This window comes from Lytechinus variegatus, chromosome 1, assembly GCF_018143015.1.
Source record: "Lytechinus variegatus isolate NC3 chromosome 1, Lvar_3.0, whole genome shotgun sequence".
Classification (NCBI taxonomy): Eukaryota; Metazoa; Echinodermata; class Echinoidea; order Temnopleuroida; family Toxopneustidae; genus Lytechinus; species Lytechinus variegatus.
Window position 1 is genome coordinate 18,320,616 of NC_054740.1, and position 26,798 is coordinate 18,347,413.

Below are 26,798 nucleotides of genomic sequence, written 5' to 3' on the forward strand. Positions count from 1 at the left end.
TTGGCTGGAGGTGGATTGAGCTTGCGATCCAGTCATAAGGATTCGACATGTCAAATCCTTCCGATTTTCCTTGCGACTTGACTCTGACCGGTCTGCGACGCTCATGCTGACAAGAGTTGTGACGTCACATCTCTTCTCACCGAGTCGCAAGCCAGTTGGCGACCTATCGTGTCGTAAGGTGTGCGGTGGCCTTTATAAGTCTAAAATCCAGCCTCTTCTGAGCTGTCATCAAAATTGTTAAATTTTGAGATAGGAAGTTTTATCAGCTAAGCCATGATGAGTAATTAACTTTAAACAGCTTTATTTATACAGAGGTAAAGAGCAATATCAAAAAGCTCTTGGGAAGTTACTGATCATGGTAACTGTTATGTAAAATATGTGAAGAGATTTATTATTTTTATGAGAGGTGTGTATGTTTTTGTTGCTGATAATTATATAATGAACAAGGATTATTAAGATATATTCAGGATGTATACTCGAAGTGCATTGTAGGAAATATACCAAAGACCTTTCTTTGTGTAAAATTGCTTTCATTTGAAAATATCGAGATGTGTCAAATGCATATTCATGAAAGGAGCAAATTAAAAACTTTATAAATACTCAATAGATTACCCTTCATTATATTTTACAGGTGTTACGCATACAGTAATCATGTTTTAGTGAACTTTTATTAAGTTATTTGCCGAAACTCTGACCGTCCACTAACAAAATTAAAACTAATTTGAAATTTGCTCATTTGAATTCATGTTTTACTTCTCTAATTATTCTGGTCTTCATCATAATTTCAGATCTCGATTGACATTTATTTCATCCACTAAAATGAACGTTCTGGCTTCAAGGGAATTCTCTCTTTATTCAAAATCTGTGTAACTTTTAAAATCTCAAGGCTAAAGAACAAATTGGTGGGTACCTTAAAGAAAGCCTTAATCCCAGAGATGGAATATAATATTCAAATCCTTCTTGTAGGGGAAATATGCGCATAAATTTATTTTATTTTCCACCATTATGTGATAATGAGCATTAATCTAGAGTATCATGACAATATTTTTTTACTCTATTTGATACTGATTCTCCTTCCTGGAAGTTTGTATTTTAATTTGATGTTCTTTTTAAGAACTGACCTTTTTGTGATAAGCCAGCAGAAACTTTGATATATTATTTTTCTGTAAGTTCAAGTATGACACTAGCATTCCAAAGAAGAGATGTAAAAAATTTTGAGAGACTGAAATCTTTAATTACAATCTTGGAAGGAATGTTTAATAATGAAAAAATAAGGTTATTCTTCTTTTCACTATTTTTACTCAATTTTGCAAGAATATTATTGGCTATCACTTAACTTGCCGACTTGTATGATGTTTCTTGACTAGTTAGTAGATTACCCCCAGTCCTTGGGGTAAATACTTTTTCATTCTGTTCACATCAATGCAGTTTAAATTTAAATTACCTTTAAACACCTTTATGGAAGCATCGTGGTGTAATGGTTCTGACTCCTGTTCCCAATGCAAGGGACATGGATTCAACTCCTACTCAAGAGGTTAATTTTCTTGTGTAAGAAATTCATATTTTTCCATACTCAACCATTGGCGGCGTAAGCCAAAAAATTTAGGGGGTGTCCACCTGAAATTTTGGGATGGACACAGGTAAAAAATTGGACAAGAGCCCCCCAAAAAGGATGTCACCCTAAATTTTAGGTGTGGCTAACCAAAAATTTTTGACAAGCAAAAAAAAAAAAGGGATATAAAAAAATTGAGGGGGGATCCCCCCGCTCCCCCCCCCCCCCCCCCCCCCCCCGCTTCCTCCGCCTATGTATTCAACCCAGGTGAGTTAAATGGGGACCCAGCAGGAATTTCTTCATTGAAACACTGAACATGTAACAGCAACTCTGCTAAAGCCAGGGTAATTATCCTTTATGCTGTTTTTATTGTAGAGTGCTATGAGACTTTGGATAAAGAGGTATGAAGCACCACATAAGCAAGTAAACATACTGGTTTCTTAGTGTGGACAAAGATTACACATAGTAACTCACTGGTTCAAAATTTTGTCTGATGATCAGAGGGATGTAACATTGAAGATACAATTGATTGCACTATTAAGCGTAACTATAATTCTATGGGAAACTATGTACAAAAAGTTGTAATTGATTGTAAATATCAAGTGTATCATTTTATGTTACACCCATTCTGATCATTTTGCTGCCAGTTGTACAAGTAATAACATTCACTCAATGAATAATATCAATAAAGCTTTTATTTTCTTATGAGCAATACTCTTATGTTACTTGAGATTCCATGATTATATTCAAAGAGTACAATGGACTCAGTTATAAGAAGGAGAAGCCTGTTTTGTTCACACTTCAGTTTACTCTGACTAGCAATACTCCATATAGATTGATAGATAAATTATTGGATGTGTGTTGCAAGAAATCATGTACAAAATTTATTTTTGACTCATTCAAATTATAAAATGTACAATTCAAGAGGATTAAAGACAATAATATTGGATCTCTGGTTGGTTAGTGTCCAATTTTATTATTTCTAGTGCAATTTACTGGAACCTTAATCTTTTTTTTTCTTTTTTACTAAAGTCATTTTAAGAGGTGATTGCGTTGATAACTTTAAAACTGACAATGTATTTCTGTATTTCACTTCTTGAGTTTCACTTCCAATTTGTAGTAAGACAAGCCATACAATCAAATGGCAATGACAGATACAAATATCTTTATCATGACAATATGATAAATGTATTTTCAAGTTAAAAAACAACTAAATTCCTAAGTACAAACTAAAATTAATTATAAAAGCTCCCCAAAATAGTTATCTACAAAAGATATCAACTTTGCAATCAAGGCGATAGTGTGGGTAACAATAAGAATTTGCAAAAAATAAAGGATGCCAATTGGAAAATAAATCCATAATAATCTGTGATAAAAAGAGAACTACTTTAAATTCTTAAATGAATTTGTTCTTTACAAATGTAAGTGCACGAACATATACTAAATAAGATTTACAATAATTTGTCTGTATAGTCCTTAATCATGTTACTCTTTAGGACCACTCCATCTTTTTGAGTTACGCCTATCAACTACAAATGAATGATATATCAATCACCTGACAAACTTTAAATGGTACTCCATTCTGAAGAAAATATATTATTTAAATAGAATCATTGTCAAATAAAACAAGCCAAAAATATCACATCAAAATCTGATGTGAAGTAAGAAATCTCTTCTTGCATTTCTAACTTTTGAGCAATAATGACGGAAAACCTACAAATGCCACAACTTAATTGTTTTTCATCCGAAGTAAAGTTTGGGTTTTGGTGAAAGTTTTATACAATGGCCTCTCTGGTTTTGTATCTATTCATAAATCAAGTAAATATTCTGATATTCAATTACTTCATTATTTTTGTAATCAGATTTTGATGAGAATGTTAACTTGTATGCTTTCTCCTTTCAAATCGATTCATTTTGGAGTAGCGTCTTCCGGGATAGATACAAGATTTGCTCAGAATGTTTTTGGGGTTGGTTGTAGGGTCCATGGTTTGACTTTTTAAATTATTGCTTTTTACAAATAGCATGGCGTGTGGATCAGTTTAATCAAAGAAGGCCCAATTCATTATGCCTTGACTGAGCATGATCATAGTAAATCGAATCATAAGAAGTTTACTGGTGGCTTGGCTAATCCCAGAAAATAACATTGTAGATTTGAGCAAGAAATTCCAACTCGTGACCATGGCAACGGGAGACTGAGGAAGATTAAAGCTCGTGTGTTGTCGTCAAATCACGAAACACATTAAAAGCAATCGGTCTGATTTAGTCAAATTTCTTAGGATGGCTTAACATTCAAACTAATGTGTGGGAGGGGCGCCACCGTGATGGTAAATGCAGAATGTTTCAAAGAAAGAATGTGCTTTCCCGCGTCTTCCAAATGCTCTTTGCACATCCCTTATCCTATTTCAGATTTTGCAATTTTTTAATGAATTTAACATGAGATTTTGGTGGAGAAACTTATAAGAAGATATTTTTATATACAGTATATAAGAAAGTAAATATACTGGCACTCGAATGCATGTTAATACCAAGAGGATTACCGGAAATTTGCCCTAAATCAACTTCCAGGGGCCCGTTGCATAAATTTTTTTACCCGAGAAAACTCGGGTTGTTTTTACCTGAGTTTTTGCCCTGTGTTAAAGTCAATGGCAGAAATCAGACTAACCTCAGTTTCCAGTTTTTACCAGAGTTTTCTCACGTAAAAAGTTTTATGCAACGGGCCCCAGAAGTACTCCTCTTTTTGTGGAGCCCCCCCCCCCCCACTCCTATTTTTGAGAACCAACTTTTTAAGCATTATTGTAAATATTGTAAATATGCGCTTTTCACTTTTTCGGGGTTGCGATAAAGAATAAAGAGTGAGATTTTTTTCATCTTTTTGAAAATTATTTTTAAAACATAACTACGTGTCCGTCGCTCTATTATAAGATCCTGGATCCCTCCCTGCTCAGATTTAAATCAATCTAATCAAGCTTTTTAAACCTTGGCAACAAATTCTTGTGGATTTCTGAACAATGATTTCATCAGAAAGATAAAATTCTCCCTCAAAGTGAGGTACTACCATGACACAGCTTAGTTTCATTTCACACAAATTTTTTTTCGAAAAATTGCGTGGGCTGATATTTATGGGGGTAATTCCCTTATTCCCTTGAAAGTCAACGGTTAGCATTCATTTTCTCCAAGCCTAGGCACTTGAGTTAAATTAACTATTAGAATGTTACAAATTGCGTGCGAATTTTAATGTGCCTTCTATGTTTTCAAAAGGCATCAAATCAAAATGACTAACAGTTTTGATGTTTTTCAATGCAGAAATCATTTCTTTCAGTTCTGGAAGTCGGCTGCCAAATTCGGCGTATCCCATTATTCGCTGTTAGTCCCTGGTTTTCTTTCAATATTTCTTTGATTGAAGACGATTCGAATATATTTTTTACATTGAATTAAGAGTTCAGGATTATTGAATAATTAAACTTTTGCAAAATTTTGTGATAGTTATATCCCGGTAAATATACATTTCAATCATTTTCACTTTAATGGACGCCACTAGTACATTAGGACTTTATCACCTTTGAATTTGTTTTTATAGTTAATCCAATTATGTGAGTTGCCCACTAAATGATCTTTATCTTTTTTATATTAACATAATGAAACAACGATCACTGACGATGTAATCAAACTGGATAATAAGATTGTCAAAATCATTAAGCTTGATGATAAAATCATGCTACCTCAGCGAATGAATAAAATGAAAATTACAAAAGGAGTGTCTTGGGATACTCAGAAGATTGCTGTTATCTATATGTTTATGAATTAAAATAAAGTGGTCTTCTCATGATGATAATAGAAATTCGGTTGATTGAGAAATGGATATGTTTCCTTATGTCACTAAAATGATATGAATAAGGACATCCTCCCGTGTGTGTTTGAATACGGAAGTATAACACAACATGTAGGGTCTGTTTTGAATGATGACAGGGCCCTTGAGTGGATGTTTTTATTCTTTTCTCCATGTTTCTGGCACGACCTATTAGATTCACAGAAACTTTAAAACTTTATTAAATGATCGCTCCTCACGCTTGCATATCTGCGTTCATGACTTTCCTCGTCAATCACTGCAAAAGACATTAGGGTCATCATAATTGGGTTGATAATGAGATTTGTTGAATATTCTTCCTACAATCACAATGCAGTAAACGCGCTAAATAAGCCTACTAGAAAATTAAAGATAGACCCGCATCTATTTCAGATTAAGCCCCAGTCACATATAGACACGGATCAACACGGCAATGCCGGCATGATCCGGGGAGGTCCGGGATAGTTTTGCCCCGGATGACTGTAAACACGGCATCAACACGGCAGCTTCACACGGATCTACACGGACCATGCCGGCAGAGCACGTCGTCAACACGTCAGCAACACGGACCAACACGTCAGCTACACGGACCAACACGTCAGCAACACGTCAGCGACAAGGACCAACACGGACCAACACGTCAGCAACACGGACCTACGCGTCAGCAACACGGACCAACACGTCAGCTACACGGATCAACACGTCAGCTACACGGACCAACACGTCAGCTCAAGGATGAACACGTCAGCTCAAGGATCAACACGGCAGCTATATTGACCAGTACGGCAAATTAAATCTGCTCATAATAATGAGCTGATATACTTATTTATTCATTTTTTCTCATCCTTGTCGCAACATTATTTTATGATGTTTTTAAAAAAGATATCAAAACTCAAAACTTCCAATTTGTGATTGAAAACCTTTTTTCCTTTGCTTGTTAATCTTTTTTCGGGTACGAAATCCTTTATTTGTGATTGAAAACCGTTTTTTTATTAAATAAAAAAAACTTTGGCTTGTCATTTTTTTGGCGGACGATTTTGCCCCCCCCCCCCTGTGGAAAATCCTAGTTACGCCACTGATTTGATATCACTTTATTGAAATCACAATAAAGGAAAGAAATTTTCCAATTCAATTGAAAACATAATAAAACTTAAGATAGGCCCAGGTCATGACACATAACTGTCGATGAAGGGCAGTAGTATAAAACTTAATGTACAATTTCAATGTAACAGGTACATAACATATAACATATTTAATAACAAATGAAATGTGAAATAATAATAACAGACAAAGTTGGGGTAAATATTAGAAAAAAAGAGAAAACGAATTATTCATACATGCACTAAGTTTACAAATATTAGGTTGAGGCCAATCTCCAAAGCGTAAGAAAATATCCTGAATCATTTAATCATCCATTTAATCATAAATAAATTAAGCATGTTTGTATCAACTGTTTAACAACTACTGAAAAGTTCATAAAGTAAATAGCGTTGTAAATATTTGATGGGAAAAAAAGAACACGGACTGCCAAGGATACTCCATGCAGCCACACGGACCTACACGGCAGCCACACTGACCTACACGGTAGCCACACGGACATACACGGACCACCCCGGATGGCTTTGCCAACCCGGCAGTCCACGGATGACGCCGGATGTTTTTGACAGTCAAAAACTGCCGTGTTGGCCTCCCGGACGTTCAAGGACCAACACGGACCACCCCGGACCTCCAAGGATGCCCAAGGCGCCAACACGGATCTCTCCCCGGACCACCCCGGATCAGATCCGGGATGGTCCGGGGTGCTCCGGGGTCTATATGTGACTGGGGCTTTAAAGCCCAAATTTATGTCATTACTGTTGATGTTTCTCGGTGTGTGTGTGTTTTTTTTTTTGCTCGATAGTAGTATAGTAGTAGTAGTAGTAGTAGTAGTAGTAGTAGTAGTAGTAGTAGTAGTAGTAGTAGTAGTAGTAGTAGTAGTAGTAGTAGTAGTAGTAGTAGTAGTAGTAGTAGTAGTAGTAGTAGTAGTATTAGAAGTAGTAGCACGAGCCTAGAAAATGTTTATATTACGCATTGGTCTCCAACCCATGGAACCTGTGGTGATTTTTTATTTTATTTTTTGTGGGGTGCTTGCGTGATTGCCAGATATTTTTAGAGGAAAATGTCCCCCAAAAAATCCTGGGCTGGGTACTGTACTCGATCCTGGCTTAATATCCGCCACTTTATACAATCGATATATAGGCCTACCCTACCATTGATCAAAGTTCAAACGAACATTATATCATTATAACATTATTTTCGGATATTACTCTTCCGAAATGTTTACTAAATGAGTATGGGGGTATAGCTCAGTAGGCAGAGCGTTCGAAGTCAAGATCGGATGGTCCCGGGTTCGATTCCCGTTGCCTCCATGATGATTTTTCTTCGAACGCTATATCCTTGTGTTGTTTTCCACTTCGCTAGATACAATGTGTTTTCTATTCAATGTTGTGATGTCCGTAATGGTTCTATGGCCTAATTAAGTTTGGGATATTTACAGGGAGTGTTTCTAAAGAGCGAAACTCTAGGCTTTTTTAAAAAATAAATATAATTATGATGGACTTTGACACAATACATGAAAAATCTTTTGCCATTTTCCTTTCCTTTCTCCTTTTTTTCTTGGTCGTGAAACGTTTGGGATTTAGTGCCTAGTAATGTAATTGCAGGGAAGGGCCGCTGGGAGGCACGGACGTGCGGACATGCCCCCCCCCAATAGGCTGGTTAAAAAAAAAACACGGGAGACAGCGAGGCACGAGGGGAAGGAAAAAAAATCGGTGAAGTACTTGAAACCTACACATAATTTGTACATATTCTTTATCGCACTTCGAGCTTTTGTTACAACCGATAATGTCGCACCAACGCATAATGCATTCGCAGCAACGCAACATTAATAATGCGAGTGTGAAGCGCGAACAGAAAAATTTTGATATTCTGATTTAAAACTGGATAATTGAAGCTCGTTTTAAAGGACAAGTCCACCCCAACAAAAACTTGATTTGAATAAAAAGAGAAAAATTCAACAAGCATATCACTGAAAATTTCATCAAAATGGGATGTAAAATAAGAAAGTTATGACATTTCGAAGTTTTGCTTCATTACACAAAAAGTTATATGCACATCTCGGTCGGTATGCAAATGAGGGAACTGATGACATCACTCACTATTTCTTTTGTATTTTATTATATGAAATATTTTGATTTTCTCGTCATTGTCATGTGAAGTGAAGTTTCATTCCTCCCTGAACACGTGGAATTCCATTATTTTAACATTTTGTGCTTCAGGCAAGGAGGTCCTAATCATCAAATTCTCAAAAATTGAAATATTGTATAATTCAAACAATAAAAAAACAAAAGAAATAGTGAGTGAGTGACATCATCGACTCTCTCATTTGGGTGTAACGGGCTCGTTCATATAACTATTTGTTCAAAATAAGCGAAACTTTAAAATGTCATAACTTTTTTATTTTACATCCGATTTTGATGAAATTTTCAGCATTGTGCTTGTCTGGTTTTTCTCTATTGATTCAAATCAAAATTTTTCTGAGGTGGACTTGACCTTTAAAGAACAAGCTGCGTATCTCAATAATCATGCGTGTGTGTGTTTTGGATTTAGACGAAGAATCTGGGCATTCTGATTCAATATCTTAATTATGAATTAAAATCAATAATGCGAGCACGAAGTGCGAGCTGAAAATATTTGATATTCCGATCAAAAAAAGGTCAATTTGAGCACTATTTTGGACTATTTCAAGCACTATGTAGGAAAATAGTAAAGTGGATGTAGATTACACTTAATAATCATGCAACCGCGAAGTGCAAGCTGATATTTTTTTTATTACTTTTTTTGACCCAGGACCGGGACATTCTAAGGATATTGTGTTATTATAATATGACTATCTTCCTAGACTTGTGACTTACTTGTCGATATTCCCAATGGGACATTCAGTAATGGAATTCATGAAAATGTTATGATCTTATTTATCAATCTAAAACGCCTAAATGAGAGCACGAAATTTGTTGATATCAAGGCTTAAAAACTTGACATTTCAAGCACTTTTGTAATTATATAGGATGCATGGGTTAAACTTCAGTTGTAACAATTAATGCAAGCGCAAATCTCGAGCAGAAATTTGTTTTACTCTGTCATGAAAAGGGAATTTTAAGTAGGCTTGTTACAGAATTAATATAGAGTAGTATTTTGTTTTATTTTCCAAGTCTCCCCCCACCTTATTTTATTCTTCCTCCTCTTATTTTTCCTCTTCTTTTTGTATATCCCTCCCCCTTTCTTTTTTTTCTCTAGGGGGGGGGGGGGCGGGCCCCTCCCCCTGGATCCGCCTATATTATATATATATGACATAATGGGATATTGTGTAGCCTCTACCCCCACCCTCTCTCCACTGATCGAGGCCCTGTTATCTGCGCTCGTTTTTGTATATCATAACTTGCTGTCTTGTTAAAAAAATTATCAAACAAATCATCCATCTGCCCCTCGCCTCCTGCAAATTCGTCCACATGGTCTACTTTCATTCAGTCTTATGCCATTCCGTCCATCAACATTTCATCTAACAGCCATCCAGTGGCGTACCGTGGGTCATGACATGGGGGGCACCAGCAAAAATTAGTGGGCGCGCGAAGCGCGCTGAATGGCCAGGTATAATGTCCTAATTGAGACATTTAAAGGACGGTGCCATTAAACGGATATGTATCTCACTTATCAAATAATACGAGCGCTAAGCGCGCCTAGCTGAAATTTTTTGATATTCAGACCTAAGAAAGGATATCATAACCAAAGTTTTGTAATCATGATACGTACCTTTCTCACAAAACAAACAATGCGAGCGCGAAGCGCGAGCTGATTTTTTTTGTATATATTGTCCCGAAACAGGGCAATTCAAGGACTTTTTAAGGAATTCATGAAGAGTATACATATCTCACCATATTGTCATCTAATGCGAGCACCATGCAAGCGCATGCTGATTCTGTTAGAATTACTTCTTACCCATAAGATATGGGTAAGATATGTATATATTACTCAGACAATGCGAGCACCAGGAATGATTAACACATTAGCCCTCCATATACATATAGCTATATAAAATACAATAATTTCTTATCACCCTCTACGTTTCTCTTACTTCTCCTTCTTTTTTTCCTTTTTCCCCCGTTTTACTTTGCCAGCCGATGTGGGGGGGGGGGCACGTGCCCCCTGGTATTTACGCCACTGATTAACCATTTGGTCCAATCATCACTCCGTCCAATCACCATTTCGTCTATGACCATTTCGTCTCATGACCAGTTGGTCTACTTCCCACGGAATTGCATTAGACTGAATGAAAGGAGATCATGTGGTGAGTGGACGAACTGATGGTAGACCTAATGATAGTAGACGAGATGGTAATTAGACGAATTGGAAATAAATCGCCCCCGCTCCCTAACAAAATCCTATACATGTAGATCAAGTATCCTGCCGCTGCCACCGTATAGCTGCGCAGATTTCATTTTTACAAGTTTTATTTAGATTGGTAGCAGTGATTTGTTTTCACAAGTCATGTAGTGTTAGATAATATTCTGTACATGCCTTGTTCTATACTGAACTCTTGCAAAAAAAAACATCAAGAAGATCATGATGTGGTTTTCCTCGTATTGCAAAAGGATAACTCCGGAATCCCAGCGGGGTGGTCTCTCTCCGATACCCCAGTGTTTGTATGGGAGTACGACTCCGACTGACTGTCGCCGGAAAAGCCTACGTCATGTATTAACCCTATGTATATTATGGCCACAGCACTACCTACCTCAATTGACCGCAAAGAGCGAGTTCATGATCTTTATTCCTAAAACTAAAGTTAATGCTATTTTACATGGCAATGTGATTAATACAGCATAGATAATTAAGTTACTAAATCAAGACTGACATGGACTGACACTGACAATAATCATTTACGTTTTCTATGAAAATACGATTGTTACTTGATGATTCAGAAAGCGCGGATGAATATCCCAATGCCCGTTGTATACACATTAGAGTAGTCTCGCTGTCGCCAATTTTTGTGTACTAGCGAAATGATCTTTGCCGTTCGTAGTGTGCATGCACGGTATCGGCGTGGATATCCGCGCGATGTGGTATTCGGGTGATTCATCTTATGATTGGGGTAGATAAAATACTTCACACAACCGATTTGAGAAGGCAAACGAATTCTCCTCATCGTCATTCTTTAGTTGATCATCGTTGATTGAGGGTAAGATATTAATGATATATCAAGGAAATTATTATGCTCGTGTTTTAGGATTGAATTCGAAGTCTAGACAAACTGCTGTTGACGTGTGTGGGTATATTATGAGGCTTTGAGTGTTTGTGGCAGCGGGGGAATGCGGCGCAGAAGACATCTCTGCGCTGCTACTCGCTAGTCGCTCTCTGTCAAAGTATGCATGTCAAAACGTAGGAACCCGGTGAAGCTGAAATAAACGCAACATGTTCATTTCAGGATTGTGGAGAACATTGCCATGACTGCTTGAGACTGGGCGCTAATGCAGTTTCGCACCGGTCGAATACTAGCACACCTAATCACCAACCAATACTTGTTCCCAAATGTCATGACAAGTCTCTCACTCAGTCACATTTTGATGTCAATATATCCACCACTTTTCAAAATTTTGTGATCGGGAATGGCTGTATTTCGGCTTCGATCTCAACGTCGTTGATCGACACGGCGTAGACATCGCTTCGCGGATCGCTTGGATTCACCGTGCATTCACCGTAATGTTGATATGAACTGAAGTTAGCAACCTAATCATGCGAAAATGTGGCGAACAAACTGCCAGCATGCCGCATGCGAATCTATGTTCGCATGATTTGGTTGCTAACTTCAGTTCATATCAACATTACGGTGCACGGTGAATCCAAGCAATCCGCGAAGCGATGTCTACGCCGTGTCGATCAACGACGTTGAGATCGAAGCCGAAATACAGCCATTCCCGATCACGATATTTTGAAAAGTGGTGGATATATTGACATCGAAATGTGACTGAGAGACTTGTCATGACATTTGGGAACAAATATTTGTGATGAGGTATGCTGGTAACCGGCCGGTGCGAAACTGCATTAGCGCCAGAGACTATAAAGAATTGGGTGGAGGCTGAGGTGCAGAAAATCCAATTGCGCTAAGAAGACTGCACTGATAATTTTTTATTGTTAATGGCACTTAGCCTTAGCCCTAGTCTGACTTAATTAAGGAGTCCATGATGATGTCTTTTAAAAAAAACTTTGACATAGGCCTAGGCCCTATATATATCCAGTTGTTGTGTATCCGGACGGGTTGTGTGTCCGGACGATCAATTTTAGAATGTCTTTGGAAAAAAATTACAAGCGAATTTTCATCAATTATTAGTACAAAATGTTAGGAAATATTATAAAGAACAAAACAGAAAATTATTAGAAGTAATGAATTCACATTTTTAGTGTAATCCACAGACAAAAAAGAAGGCTTCAAAAAGATAAAGTGTCCGGACACCCGACCACCATCCTACCGTATGATGCATCTAACAATTTGAGTTAAGATTTAACATGAATTTCTTCTTATTTCACAAAATCTTTTGGTTAATAATGTTCCTTATATCATTAAGAGTAAGTGAACGAAATTTCTCATTAAGAAATAAAAAAATATAGGATTTTCTTGAAAAAACCTCGGGCAGGGATTTTCAGATTGGAAAAAAAATGGTACCCCATGTCTGCGCACTCATTCACTTTGCACACCATTCGGGGATTATGATGACAAAGGCTGCATTTTTAGGCTGTCACATAAAATTCCCTGAATTCATTATTTTTCCCCATTTTGAGTCAAATTTTTTTATGAATACCTGTCTATGTATTGCATGTGTAAAGTTCGTGCTCGTTGCATATCTTCTTTTAATAGAATCGCACAGATACGCGGGTGCGCAGACATGGGGGAACTGATCATACTTCATCATCATTGGAGGCTAGTTGAATCCCCTCCCATATGTATAAGAGACACATGTAAGATGGAGTTCCCTAGGAAATCCATAGTTAGAGGGTGAAATTGCTTTGTAGGGTAGAATTTTATTTATCTATGAACCTTCAGGTGCCTAATGTGTATAAAGGTATAAAAATTATTTCACTATACCTAAATGTTAAAGATGAGATGTTTCTTACCAGACCCGATCTCCTGTAGATCCCTCGATCTGTTTGTCAACAAAGCAGACAATAGACCTGACCCTTGAACCACTTCGTGATGACATACTTCGGACTAGTGATGCCATTTGAAGAACAATTTATAGATAAAAGTTATTATTTCACAAATTCTAAAATGTAATACATAATTATAAATAATTAGTATAAACTACTTATTATTTATAATCACATATTAAATGTTAGTATTTGTGAAATAATACTAAAATTTAATACACGATTATAAATAATTATTATTCTCTTCTATTTCTAAGTTAAAAGTTCTAGAGCCATCTGACAAGGCTAATCAAATCTTTAATCCAAGTTTTTTCTATAAAACAAAAACAGATGAAGATCAGCATCCAGTCTCATTTATAAGATTCACCATGGTAATAACAGGTAGGATGAGGGAGGGGTATCTGGACACTTTATTTTTGGTCTTCTAAGACCCTACAAAATATACGATGTTTGAATTCAAATACATTTGTAGATCTGGTTGTACATGTACTAGATCTTGTAATGCATCTTGAATTACATTTTCGCTATAATATTGCCTAATAATACTTTGTAATAAAACTTAAAACTTTGCTTGTTAACTTTTCCAAATGGCTGTGCTGTATAAGAGTGATGGTCAGTACGAATCTTCATGATATTAATTATTAAAGTTCATGTATGAGACACTAAACTTTTTCATTTATGAACATGCATGACATTCATCACATGCCTGTTTTCATTGCAGTGCATACTTGCGATGGATGGCCGAGGGTGAACTGAATTAAACAAAAGTGTTAATGTAATACTGTATCTTCAAAACAGATCAAAAAGGCTAGAGCAATGAAAATTTAGGTGTTTTGCCTTTAGTTCTCATTCAGGAAGGTCACTGACAGAATCTTGTAATCATTTGTGTGTCATCTCTTTACTGTTGCGTAGGTCATTATTTCTCTGACATTTTTATTATTATTCCCCATTATTAACAGACGGTAGTCGGCTTGATGTGGCTTTGTTATATAGTGAAGTAAGAACTGTCTGTCAGTTGAAACTTTCTCACAAAAAATTGGTGGATTTTTGTTCAATTTGTTCTAGGCCTAAACATGAAGCTGTAGAAGGCCTAGTCCTAGGCCATGCAATGTACAGTTTCAATTTATAGGCCTACTTCATTAAAATCAGGACAGGAATGTCCAGATTTACCAAGTTTTTCGCTAAATCTTGTGAGCGGTCAGAAATGATAACATACGAAGAAGAATAAATCCATACATAGTGATGGCTTGAGTGGGGAGTTTGTTTCACCATAGTTTCTGGGTGATGTTATGTCTCAAAAAATTATAATTTATTGTAAAATATTACTAGGCATTTGTCTTGATTTTGATGAAGAAGAAAATCCAAGTTTGTCATTTCAAGTTGTTCTATTGCATAAAGTAATGCCAATTTTATTATTGTGATTTGTGAATGTGTTTTATTGCACACATCCTTATCTCAATAAAAAAATAGAAAAATAACTTGACTTATCAAAATGTAGAATGTACATGAAAACAAGGATTTGAAATAGGAAATACATCCTTTTGAAATATTTTAAAAGGATGTCATAATGTGAAATGTAATTTTATGATTAATTTTGTGATATTTTTACTGATATACATGTAGTATAGCTTACCTACTGTAATTCACTTGCAAGTTGCAACATATATACTGAAAATATTTGCTGACCTGTTTGTACAGTGTAGGTCTCACCATGTGAAGTCCTTATTGTTTGATCATTCTGATAGAATCCTAATATCACCAACATCTTATAACCATGATAATTTCTTCATTGAGGTAAGATATTTGTCATATTGCTGTAATTTTTTTTTGGTTGATGTCAACTTGATGGTCTCGTCAATTCATTCAGTGAATATATAATTCAGCAAAGACTGCAAAAACATTAAGAATCTGGTGTGAGTGTATTTTCTTGTTTCTTATTCAAACATGGCAAACTCATTCAAGAAATGTTTTGATACTATAAACATGTATAAATTGGTAATTTGTAGAAATATTGGGCTATTGAATAAGATTTAATTGATGATTAAGTTGAAGTTGAAGAAGGACTTATGGTCCTTAAAATTTTTTAAATGTACCAATTAAATGGAGTCAAAGAAGGGGAATTCCCTGACATTGGCAGTGTTATTTTTTTAACCCTGAAATTATAAAGCAAATGCCATGAATCTAACAAAGCACAAAAAGATGCCTCATTGATGGAATGCCATGCATTAATATTTCTCATATACATTTAACAATCATTGAAAAGGTGTCTGTAAGAATATTCAACATCAACCAAAATAATAAGATTGAAATATTTGTATAAAAAACTCAGGAAAATTGTGAAATGAGACAGAAAATGCTTTTCTGTAATCATGTTGTACATTGTTGGTCTGTTTACCTTGCATGACTTGTCATGTTTTTCATTCATCAGATTCGTTCTGAGTGTGGTTCTCGTGTCTCTTCAATCCCTGTGTATCACTCTGAAGCCTGCTAATTCAATCAGCAATTTGAACATCATGTCTGTTACTTTGCAGCTAATAGCTATCACAATTTCCAATGAAGGTCTCTGTCGGAAATGACCACTGCTGTAGTGTTCATTGACGTGACAGAAAGATGTGTACATGTACGCTGAATAAATTGTATTACATGTACCCCCCCCCCTTTCCTTTTGAAAAGCATGTACTGGTTTACAGTTTATCTCAGTAGTTGGTGTCATTTTCAGAGCCTTCACAACACTAGTCATATGCTGAAGTGTTGAACTTTTTGAGTTACAGATAAGTGTATCACTGTCATCATGATTCATTGTCATTTTCCTTTTCATTTGTTTTCTTCCTTCACCTAGGTGCTGGGCATGCTCTCTTCAACAAGACAAGAATACATCAAGAAGCAAATAGGATTTCAAGTCAGCATTGACTCATCTCTTAATCAGTCACTATCCCATCTGGACCAACAGTGTGCTCTTAGTCAGTAAGAGCAAGTGAGCAACACTGTCATTTAGAAGACATCTTCTACTAGCAAGCCACCTCTTCAAGAAGCTTGCTTCATAATGTCGATGGCGAGCCTCTTTTCTTTTACGAGCCCAGTAGTGAAGCGGCTGCTGGGCTGGAAGCAGGGAGATGAGGAAGAAAAATGGGCAGAGAAGGCTGTGGACTCTCTCGTAAAGAAACTCAAGAAGAAGAAGGGTGCCATGGAAGAGTTGGAACGAGCCCTTTCACGTCCTGGTGAACTGAGCAAGTGTGTAACTATCCCCAGGTCTCTGGATGGCAGGTTGCAGGTTTCTCATAGGAAAGGACTTCCACATGTTATATATTGCAGGGTTTGGCGTTGGCCAGATCTACAAAGCCATCATGAACTAAAAGCATTGGACTGCTGTGATTATGCCTTTGGTAAAAAACAAAAAGAGGTCTGCATTAATCCCTACCACTACAAGAGAGTTGAAAGTCCAGGTATGTAATCTTTTTGCATTTTATTTTTGTATGTTTTTAATGTACATGTAGGAACAGTGATTTTTCGCGATTTCTGAAAACGAACGGAATCCACAGAAACGGCCTTTTGAAATGGCAAGTGGCATTTCAAATGGAAAATCATGGAAAACATTTTTTTTCCTCAAAATACACAGAACAGCAACAAAAATTACCTCAAAATCTCAACAAAATACAAACATTAAATGGCCACAAAACACGATCTCACCACGCTACAATTATGACAATCCACACATCGTGACTGTACTCAACTCCATCACACTCAATTGTACCACTTGCCCGGGCCCTCGGTGTCGGCCGTATCAAAAACACTCACATGCACACATCATTAGATTTTAACAACACGGCTGTGTGTTGCTACCCTCTACGCTCAAAGATGTAACAGCACAATATCGCTGTACTCTTGAAATCCAAAATGATGGATAGGCGAAAATCATTGACTGCTCGAAACGATGTAAAAAAACAACAAAAATTATCGATAAAATTTCATTCATCTGTAAAATAATAAATTCTTTAACTTGTTGCATAATTAAAAGAAGTTATTTATCTGTAAACTACAAGTACGGATAGGGATTTTTTTGTTTTAAAAATTTGCTTTTCCATTTCAGAAAACCTTCAATTCCGTTTCAGCATGTCTGAAAAACAGAAATTCCGTTACAAATATTGTAACGGAATTTCTGTAATAATACATGTACAATTGTACATGAATGATAAGCTCAGTGTGGTATCTCGAAAGATACCTTATCTATTCACTCTCCTCTGTTGAAGATGCATGCAGATGTCTCATTTCTGAGAACTTTCCCAAACCACAGTAGGATCATGCATAGACACCGATTGGCTACCTGTAGTAGGGTCGTGTTAGGTCATCAATGTTATTTTAAAGTTAATTAACATGTTGGTGAGCATTTAAAATCAAGACAATGATGTTTGTGCATGTCATTTATATGAATAAGTATACTTGACCATACATGACCTTCCATAAGCGGATGATTCATTGAAGATGAAGTTAGTCATCAGGTGAACACAGTTGTAATTTCTTCGCTTCTTTCTTGTGCATTTACTTGTTTATCATAAAAATAACACATTGCTTGTAACTTTAAACGAGTCTAATGACTAGTACATGTACTACTAATGACCATCTAACACATTTCATTCAGGCCACTTTTGATTTAGAATATTGAAACTACATGTATTATCATCTTTAGTATAGGCCCTTACCTGTTTTTACATTATATTATTATGTTTTTAAAAACCTATTATGCATAATTTGACTCTGTATCTTTGAGAAAATATTTAACTTCTGGTGTGCTGTTTATATTCAATACCAGGTGATATTTTGTTTAGAAACATTTTTTTTTAACTTGCTTCTGAATCCAAACAATTTATCATTACAAATTGGCCTACATGTAGTTGCTAAATTTGTTCTCTTTAATACAGCTGAAAACAATTAAATCATTACCAAATCAAAGAGGACTTCATGTAATAAGGAACTTATATGGTAATTTATGGGATAGATGTTTTCTTATGATAAATGGTGCAATAATAAGGTACTAATGAAAAGTTGCCACCTCAGTTTTGCCACTGCTTTGTTGCCACCTGGCAGTGAGAATGTATGAGTCATACATTAATGCATTTGTTGCATTTTTACTTTCATTTGGAAGCAAGTGTGCTTTTAACACCTTTTCTTTTGTTAGTCCATGCACATACATGTATACTGTCGATGATTAATGGATGAGCAATGAATAGAATATCAACAATAATCAATACAAACACCTTCCTGTCTCCATACAAAGATATCCTCTTGCTCTTGTCAATAAGAATCATTTGATTCTAATAGATCTTCTACATAATTTGGTCTGAAGAATTTCAACTTGCAGCATGTGTTACAGTATATCCTGTTTACGTTCAAAGAAAAAAAAGGGCCTTCCAAGATTTACACCCACAGTTATGAACACCTTTGTTATTGATGTGATAGCCTCATAGAAAGTAATGAGTAATTACAGTGGACTTCATGAGTATGTGTGTTTGGCATAAAATCTCTTTTGTGCCTATGTTTTATAGGTGAGTGCACATCAACATAGGGCTTCTAGGAAACAATGGAAGTCCATTTCTATTATAATACTGTACACACTGAATTGAAAGCATCCTGAGTGGGTGGATGATGTAGTATAGTGTAGGGGTGAAGAGGGAGCATTGTACTTTATATGTTTATATCCTGAATAAGTGGTATTGATCTCATTATACTGAATACCTTCAGATCTTCTCAAGGAAAGGTTTTAAAATGGGAATCAAGTGTGCTATTTGTTGCCTAGTGATTTTCCTTCAAAGAGGTTTATGTTCAAATAGTTTTGAATTTGCCTTTCACTATGTGAAAGGTGAGCCGATTCAAATGCCGATTAAACACAGTAATAATTAAAACTCTATGGTCACATCTGTTAAACTAAAATGCAGTGTTGATATCACTTGATTATCACTTGATTGAATATAGTGTACATGTATATGTCCACTACCAAAGTTAGGTACACAATAATACCACTGTTACAGTAGAAAACAATGAGTCCTGAGAATCTTTTTTCCCCATAATATTGGATATAATACATGTAAGTCCTAAAAGGTTGGTGTTTTGGTAAATGAATAAATGTTACTATGATTGTTTGATTGTTACTAGTAAATGTTAAATGATTGTATCAAACCAACTGAACTATTTTAATTCGAATTCAGCAACATAAAATAGATTTTAATCAAGTGGCCTCATTTATCCCATTTCGTTGGGGCAAATAACGCCACCCAACAAAAAAATTTATGGTTCACTAATATGCAAATTCGGCTTATAAACATTTCTAATGGATAATGTTGGTCTTCTCTACATACATCTAATGGATCTACAGTAGACTAGATGTGTATGTATGTTAGGGCTGGGACTAAAACCCGGGTACCCGGGTCCCGCCCGGAAGCCTCGGGTACCCGGGTAGAAAAATCAATACCCGATACCGGAAAATTGCTCACCAGTATAACGTACATTTGATTTGTATTGCGTAGTGTAAGACATGATTGTAAACTCATCACTAAAGTACACAAGTCTCATTTTGAATCTCACCAATTCTCCTCCTCGAAATATCCATAAATATACTAGTTTTTCAAGTGATGATGATGTGACTGAGATCGTTCAATCGTCGCCATGTTTCTTTGGAGCGCAGTGACGTCATCCAGCCACTGCGACGCAAGCCAATTTATGAATGAAAATATAGTAAGCATGCGCATTGCAAGCCCAGCCCACGCAGTATTCCGTCAAAACAAGTCTGCAATACTCTGTCACCTCGTACCAAAATCGACCTAGAATTCCACTTTCCTTTATTTCATATGAATTATGAAAGGTATTATCAGAGGATCTGTTTTCTCACCGATACCACGCAGGTAAGCAAATTTTATTACTTCTTGCTTTTCCGTCAAAATCTTACGAAGTAGCGTCGATGTTGCATCGTGTTTGTGAGTTTGTAGAATCTATCGCTACGTGAACAAAGTCAATTGATTTCCGGGTTTCGGAGCGTCAAATGCGCCAGCCAATCACGATCGTGTTACCATTTTCGGTTTATGATGAACTGAAAATGGTATCAAGAACGTGATTGGCTGGCGCCTCGTATGCTCCGAAACCCGGAAATCAATTGACTTTGTTCACGTAGCGATAGATTCTACAAACTCACGAACACGATGTAATCGACGCTACTTCGTACGATTTTGACGGAAAAGCAAGAAGTAATAAACATTTGCTTACCTGTGCGGTATCGGTGAGAAAACAGATCCTTTGAGAATACCTTTTATGATTCATATAAAATATAGAAAAGTGGAATTGTAGGTCGATTTTGGTATGAGGTGACAGAGTATTGCAGACTTGTTTCGATGGAATACTGCGTGACGCACGGGAGGCTTGCAATGCGCATGCTTAGTATATTTTCATTCATAAATTGGCCTGCATCGCATTGGCTTGATGACGTCACCAATGGGGTTTTTCCACCAGTCATATTTCGAGCGGCATGATTTTCAGGTACCCGGGACCCGCCCGAAAATTACCACGGGTACCCGAAGAGAAAAAAACCCGAAAGTCCCAGGCCTAATGTATGTGTAGACTGCTTAAATCACATATACATGTATCTACGTGTAGGCATACCGTATTCATGTACTATACTACATGTACATGTATATGTACATACATGTATTAACAGATAGATTGTGATGTTAAATGCAAATGTACATGAATTCTATATTGATTGGCGGGATGTATCTAAAGACAGGTAAATTATAAAATACATGCAGGGAGCTCCTCTAGAATGACTGTGTGAATCCAACTGAGTGAAAACCAATCCTCAAGCCCAAAATGACTCATACTGTGTACCATCTCATATCACCAGCTCTCTCTCTCTCCATCATCTCCTGTCTTTCTTCTCCACTTTTTTCATCTTCTCTTTTAGTATTTTACCTGGGTTTTTTTTTAATTCACTGTGTTTTCTTTCTATTTCGTCAGATGGCTGTGTCTCCCATTTTCTGCATTTAGGCCTACATGTACATACTTTTTGAATGATTTTATGGAAAATGATAGTACCTGTCTTTGTAGTTTGTAATATACTGTAGGCCTTATTTTATTTGTAGGCCTTCATACATGTGCATTTGAAGTGTACATTCTCTTGCCAAAACACTGTTGCATGTACATATGCATGTAGTTTTCTCATCTATTGACATGGCTTTGTTGAATAATATTTGAAAAGTACCCAGCAAACTTAATTCGCTTTGCTTTTACTGTGGACCTATATGTAATAATGGTATAAATTTTTTACCATTAAACATGTGACAAACCGTTCTTTTTTCAATGAATACCGGCATACCCTCCCTTCATCACAATTTGATTTTGAATGAGCACCAATGTACTGTAGATAGGTTTTATTCTCCGTACTGACTAGTGACAGCTCATCATTGCCCCCAGGCTACCTGCTTGCCTGCATACTAGGTAGGTGCCTAGCTTCTTGGCTGCCTGTACAGCTTGCTAGCTAAGCTAGATCAAGCTAAACACTGCTCCATGGAAATGTTTTATTGAATTAGGAAACCCCTCAGTCCTCTCTTATTCCTGCCTTAGCCTGCAAATCCATGCCTTGATTTCGCAGTGTGTTGCCTGGCATAATGTGCCGGCAGAGACGCCATACAAACACATGGCATCTGCCCTAATAAAAATGTTAATATGGGTACTTGCCATGACGATGCTGCATGAAGCAGGCACTTTTACAGAGGCTTTGTAAATCTACAGTATGCCAACCAGTAGTCCCACTTATTTAATTGCTTGTATACATGTAGCTTCATCTCACACGTAAAGCATTTCTCTGGGGACATGTTTTTAAGTAGATTCTTATTTATTTAATTATAAAGTTATATTGGACTCAATACCCAAACTGAATTAGAGAGATTAGATTGCTTTATGTTTAGATTCTACACTGTTGAGTGCATTGAATAGAATTATATTGTAAGATAATTCAGTAGGTGTGAGCAAAATTTAGTTCTACCCTGCCATTGCCCTATAATCACAAGAGAAAAGCGAGTATAAAAATCTGCAAACTGCATTAGTGGTCTCGGCAACATGACTGGGTTGTAGGAATTCGGTTCTTGATTTGTTCAGGGAGGGTTGAATAGGAGAAGGTCATGGCTGGTACATTGTAAAGTGTGTACATACATGCATAGCAAACCCATGGCCACTCAATTGCATCTGTCTTCAACTTATCATAGTGTGGGAAAGAACTGGTCCTCTTCATACTGTACATAAGCTTTAGTTTAGAAATAGTCTTTACCCATCCATGAATTTTAATCGAGTAGACGCATACATTGTACATGTACATGGGTATTTAGCCCCAACTTTTAGGTGATTTGCAAACCGTATGGATGAACCCATGGTTCATGCTGATTTTCCTGTATAAATTATGCATAATTCAATACAAATACATGTATTTTAAAAATGTTCAATACTGATGCACGCTTTTGTCACAGTGCATAAAACTGTTGCTGCGGTTACCCATGCTATTTTATTCATGAGTCCACTGTTACATGTTTAGTGTTATGAATTAATGAGACCACTCTTTAAAAAAGTGGACTCGTTGATAAAATAGCGTACAATGTAGGCAACCATTTGGCGCACTTTGACAAAAGCGGCAACAACTTTATTTGATTTTTTTCTTTTATTTGAAAAAAAATCTACTTGGTTTTAAATCTGGCAGCTCTCAGTCAATGGCTTCATGTTGCAGTTTCCCTTGTTTTTAGAATCAGAATATGAAAGCCTTCTATAGTGTACATGTAGGGCTACCAAGGAGATATCACTCCTTGGGCCTACATTCACAGTTGAGCGTATCTTTATTTGAAAATGTCTTCTCTCACTTCCCCAATTTCCCTTTCATATCACCTCTCAGACTTGTACCATGTCTTTAAATAAAATAGAATAACAACTGTGTCCATGAACTTGGAAGCTTTTATGATCATCACTTAACTCAGTACATGCTACAATTGAAGTAATCAATCACTGGTTAGGGATTTGAGAAGCAAGTAAACAAGTTGATGATTGACCTCAGCTGAACCCAGGATGTCCCAGTTGGTCATTGTTTGTCTGTGTTGAGTGTAAACTGACCCCCATTCACAGTATGGAGGAGAGATATGATGGTACTATAGGTCATTCTTTGGGCTCTCCTTTCAAACATAATCAAATTGAGTTCACACGCACATGTCAAAACATGATGGTATGTCATCTGTATGTAGACTTCCAGCGTGGATACTTCAATACACCATGCCAAGGTACCATGAAACTAATGGTACTAATTGTATTGTCATTTGTTTGACAAACTGCCTTTTTTTGCATGTACCTACATTGTAGTAGTAAACTTGTGTTGTTGAATGTTACAAAATATGCATACATTGTATGTTCAAATTATGGTTGCCTCTGTTTGGAACTAATGTGTTGTTCATTATCATATTTTGACTCATATTGATTGTTTATTAACATCATTCTGTCTGTGCATGTACTGTAGTAGAATCTGACTCATTGAAATGAACTGAGTTAATGATTATGAGGAAAATAATTGAAGTTTGATTCATTATGAGCATTTATAAAATTTTACCAATATAGTGGGAGTGGGGGGGGGGGGTAAGGGGACAGATGCCCAAAACTATGCCAGTGACAAAAAAAAGACTAAAGGGAAAGACCATTATTACATACACTTCAAATCTGATGAAGGCATTTGAATATACATGTAATTGCACATATAATTTCATTGATTTTCTGAAATGTGGTTCTATAGAAACATGTTTACATGTAGAGCTCTGCACATCTTCTTTCATCTCAAATACATTGATTCAATTTGGATTAGCATCTTGTGTGATTACATCAAGCAGAGATGAAAACATTGGTGTGGTTTATAGGTGCCCTGGTGCTGTGGTTATGGCACCTGGTAGTGAATCATCATGTCGCCGCTTCAGTCCCGACATAACCATGACACTGCTAATTGGGATCCTCAAAACTTCTGCTTTATAATGATTTTAGTCACTTCACCCACCACTTCTAAAAAAGAGTAATTATAATAATAAGTCGATACATAGAATTGTTTCATGAGAGTTTTCAGCTCTGACAACTGACATGTGAGTGAAATACTTGGTTATGATTGGCCGAGAAGCTCTTGTCTGCGAGTACTATGGTAACTGTCAGAATAACAACTTGATAGAGCTGACAAGATTTATGAAAACAGTGACCTGGTTGTGAATCACCATTGATCCAGTCCTGTATATAGTTTATTTTTGGATGCAGAGAGCACCGTATAACATATTTTACTTTTAGCTGCTTTTTTTTATATGCCCGGGACGTACAATGTACATGTATTATGGTATCACGCTCGGTGTCCATCCATCTGTTAACTTTTCCTTGTGAACGCGATAACTTCAATTTAACTTAACCTAGGCTCATATAATATGGTGTGTTTAATTCTAGCTTGGAGCCCTGAAAGCCTAATGATTTTAGGTCAAAAGGTCAAAATTCAAGGTCACAGTGACATGTTTTCATCTTACCCTTCTGCAGTCCTTGTTAAAGCAATAACTTCTGTTTAACTTAACCTAGGCTCATATACGTTTAACTTGGTGTGTATGATATTAGCATGGATCCCAGGAAGCCTATTGATTTTGAGGTCAAAAGGTCAAGGTCATAGTGACATGTTTTCATCTTACCCTTCTGTAGTCCTTGTAAATGCGATAACTTCAGTTTAACTTCACCTAGGCTCAGATAATTTGGTGTCTATGATTCTAGCATGGATCCCAGGAATTCTATTGATTTTGAGGTCAAAGGTGAAGTCGCCACCTTCCACTTTTTCTTCCTTTTTTCTTGTTACAGGTGTGCGTATTATGTGCTCGCCTTTGTAACACTCTTGTTATGGTTCACACGTTGATGTGAATCATTATACAAAATTATCTAAAACCTGTAACTTTTCACTTTTGGCATAACAAAAATGGGGGGGGGCTACTTTTTACAATCTTTCCTGATATCTGCGATATTGGACTCTTTAACTTTGTAGTGAATTGGGATTTTCAATGGCTCTTTTGATCATTTGGAGGCAAAATTATCTTGAGCCCCGTGTATATTTTCTGTTTCACTTTCACAATCATGCAGGGTTGGGATGCTGCTTTAGAAATGTCCATAATGAAATCATATGATGTGAAAAACTGTCTCATCTTGTCTTTAGTCCAGTACCATGGAACACGATGTACACATACCTGTATTGGAAGCCTAGTGGTACAATTTTGTCATTTAGATTGTACATATACAGTAGTTGTTTTTGTTTGTAATTTCATGGCTAATGATTTCCTTCTTTATTCCAAACAAATGTCCCTTTGAGTTGCTACTTGTTTTGAAAGTAAGAATTTTGTACTGTACAATTATATAAAATGGTGTCATTTAATTCCTGTTTTGTCTTCTTTATCAGGATCTTGTGTATGAAAGCATATGCATTCTTTACCATATTTCTTTGTTTTGTGTGTTATTTTTTCAGTTCTTCCTCCAGTGCTTGTACCACGTCACAGTGAGTCTATACCTTCTCACAGTCTGCTGCCATACCGAGGAGATCACTCAAATAATCCAGCATACCCAGGTCACCCAAGTAATCCAGCTCACCCAAGTAATCCAGCTCACTCAACTAATCCAGCATACCCACACAATGCTACGTTTCCTCAGAGCTTTCAGCAGCAGAACTCTCCTCCACCATCAACTCACCCTGGATCACCCCATGGGGCTCCACAGCCTTCCCCTGCCAGCTCCAATCCAAATAGCCCTTATGGGTTACATGTACCTGGTACGTATTGGAATGCAATGCAAATGAGGCTAGATATAGTGCAACAGGGCTCCCCTATATCTTTTATGAAATGGCACCAACCAGAAAAGTCCTCAACATTTTGACGTATGAACAGGGTCGGTTGAAGAGTGGTCATACTATGTTGGTGTAGACAAAAAATTTCAACTAGAAAGAATATGTTTCAGATGATTCTGAGAGAAAATGGATACATATAATTGCTGATAAATGCACAAAATGATCATGTCATTCCCTTTGGGTGACATTTTTTTGGGGGAGTAATGCTATTACATTAATACCTCCTTGCACGTTTGACTTTGTCATTGAATTATTGC

At 36.6% G+C, this 26,798-nt stretch overlaps 1 protein-coding gene across 1 annotated transcript in view; it reads left to right on the plus strand.

The window, feature by feature from the left end:
- The first annotated feature begins 11,504 nt into the window (after positions 1–11,504).
- Positions 11,505–26,798, plus strand: part of LOC121408094 (mothers against decapentaplegic homolog 5-like) — a 30,616-nt gene continuing 15,322 nt past the window's right edge. The window contains exons 1-3 of the mRNA XM_041599437.1: positions 11,505–11,667; positions 16,471–17,074; positions 26,167–26,466. Of these exons, the coding sequence (XP_041455371.1) occupies positions 16,675–17,074; positions 26,167–26,466 (700 nt within the window). The 5' untranslated portion in view covers positions 11,505–11,667; positions 16,471–16,674. The remainder of the gene's footprint in view (positions 11,668–16,470; positions 17,075–26,166; positions 26,467–26,798) is intronic.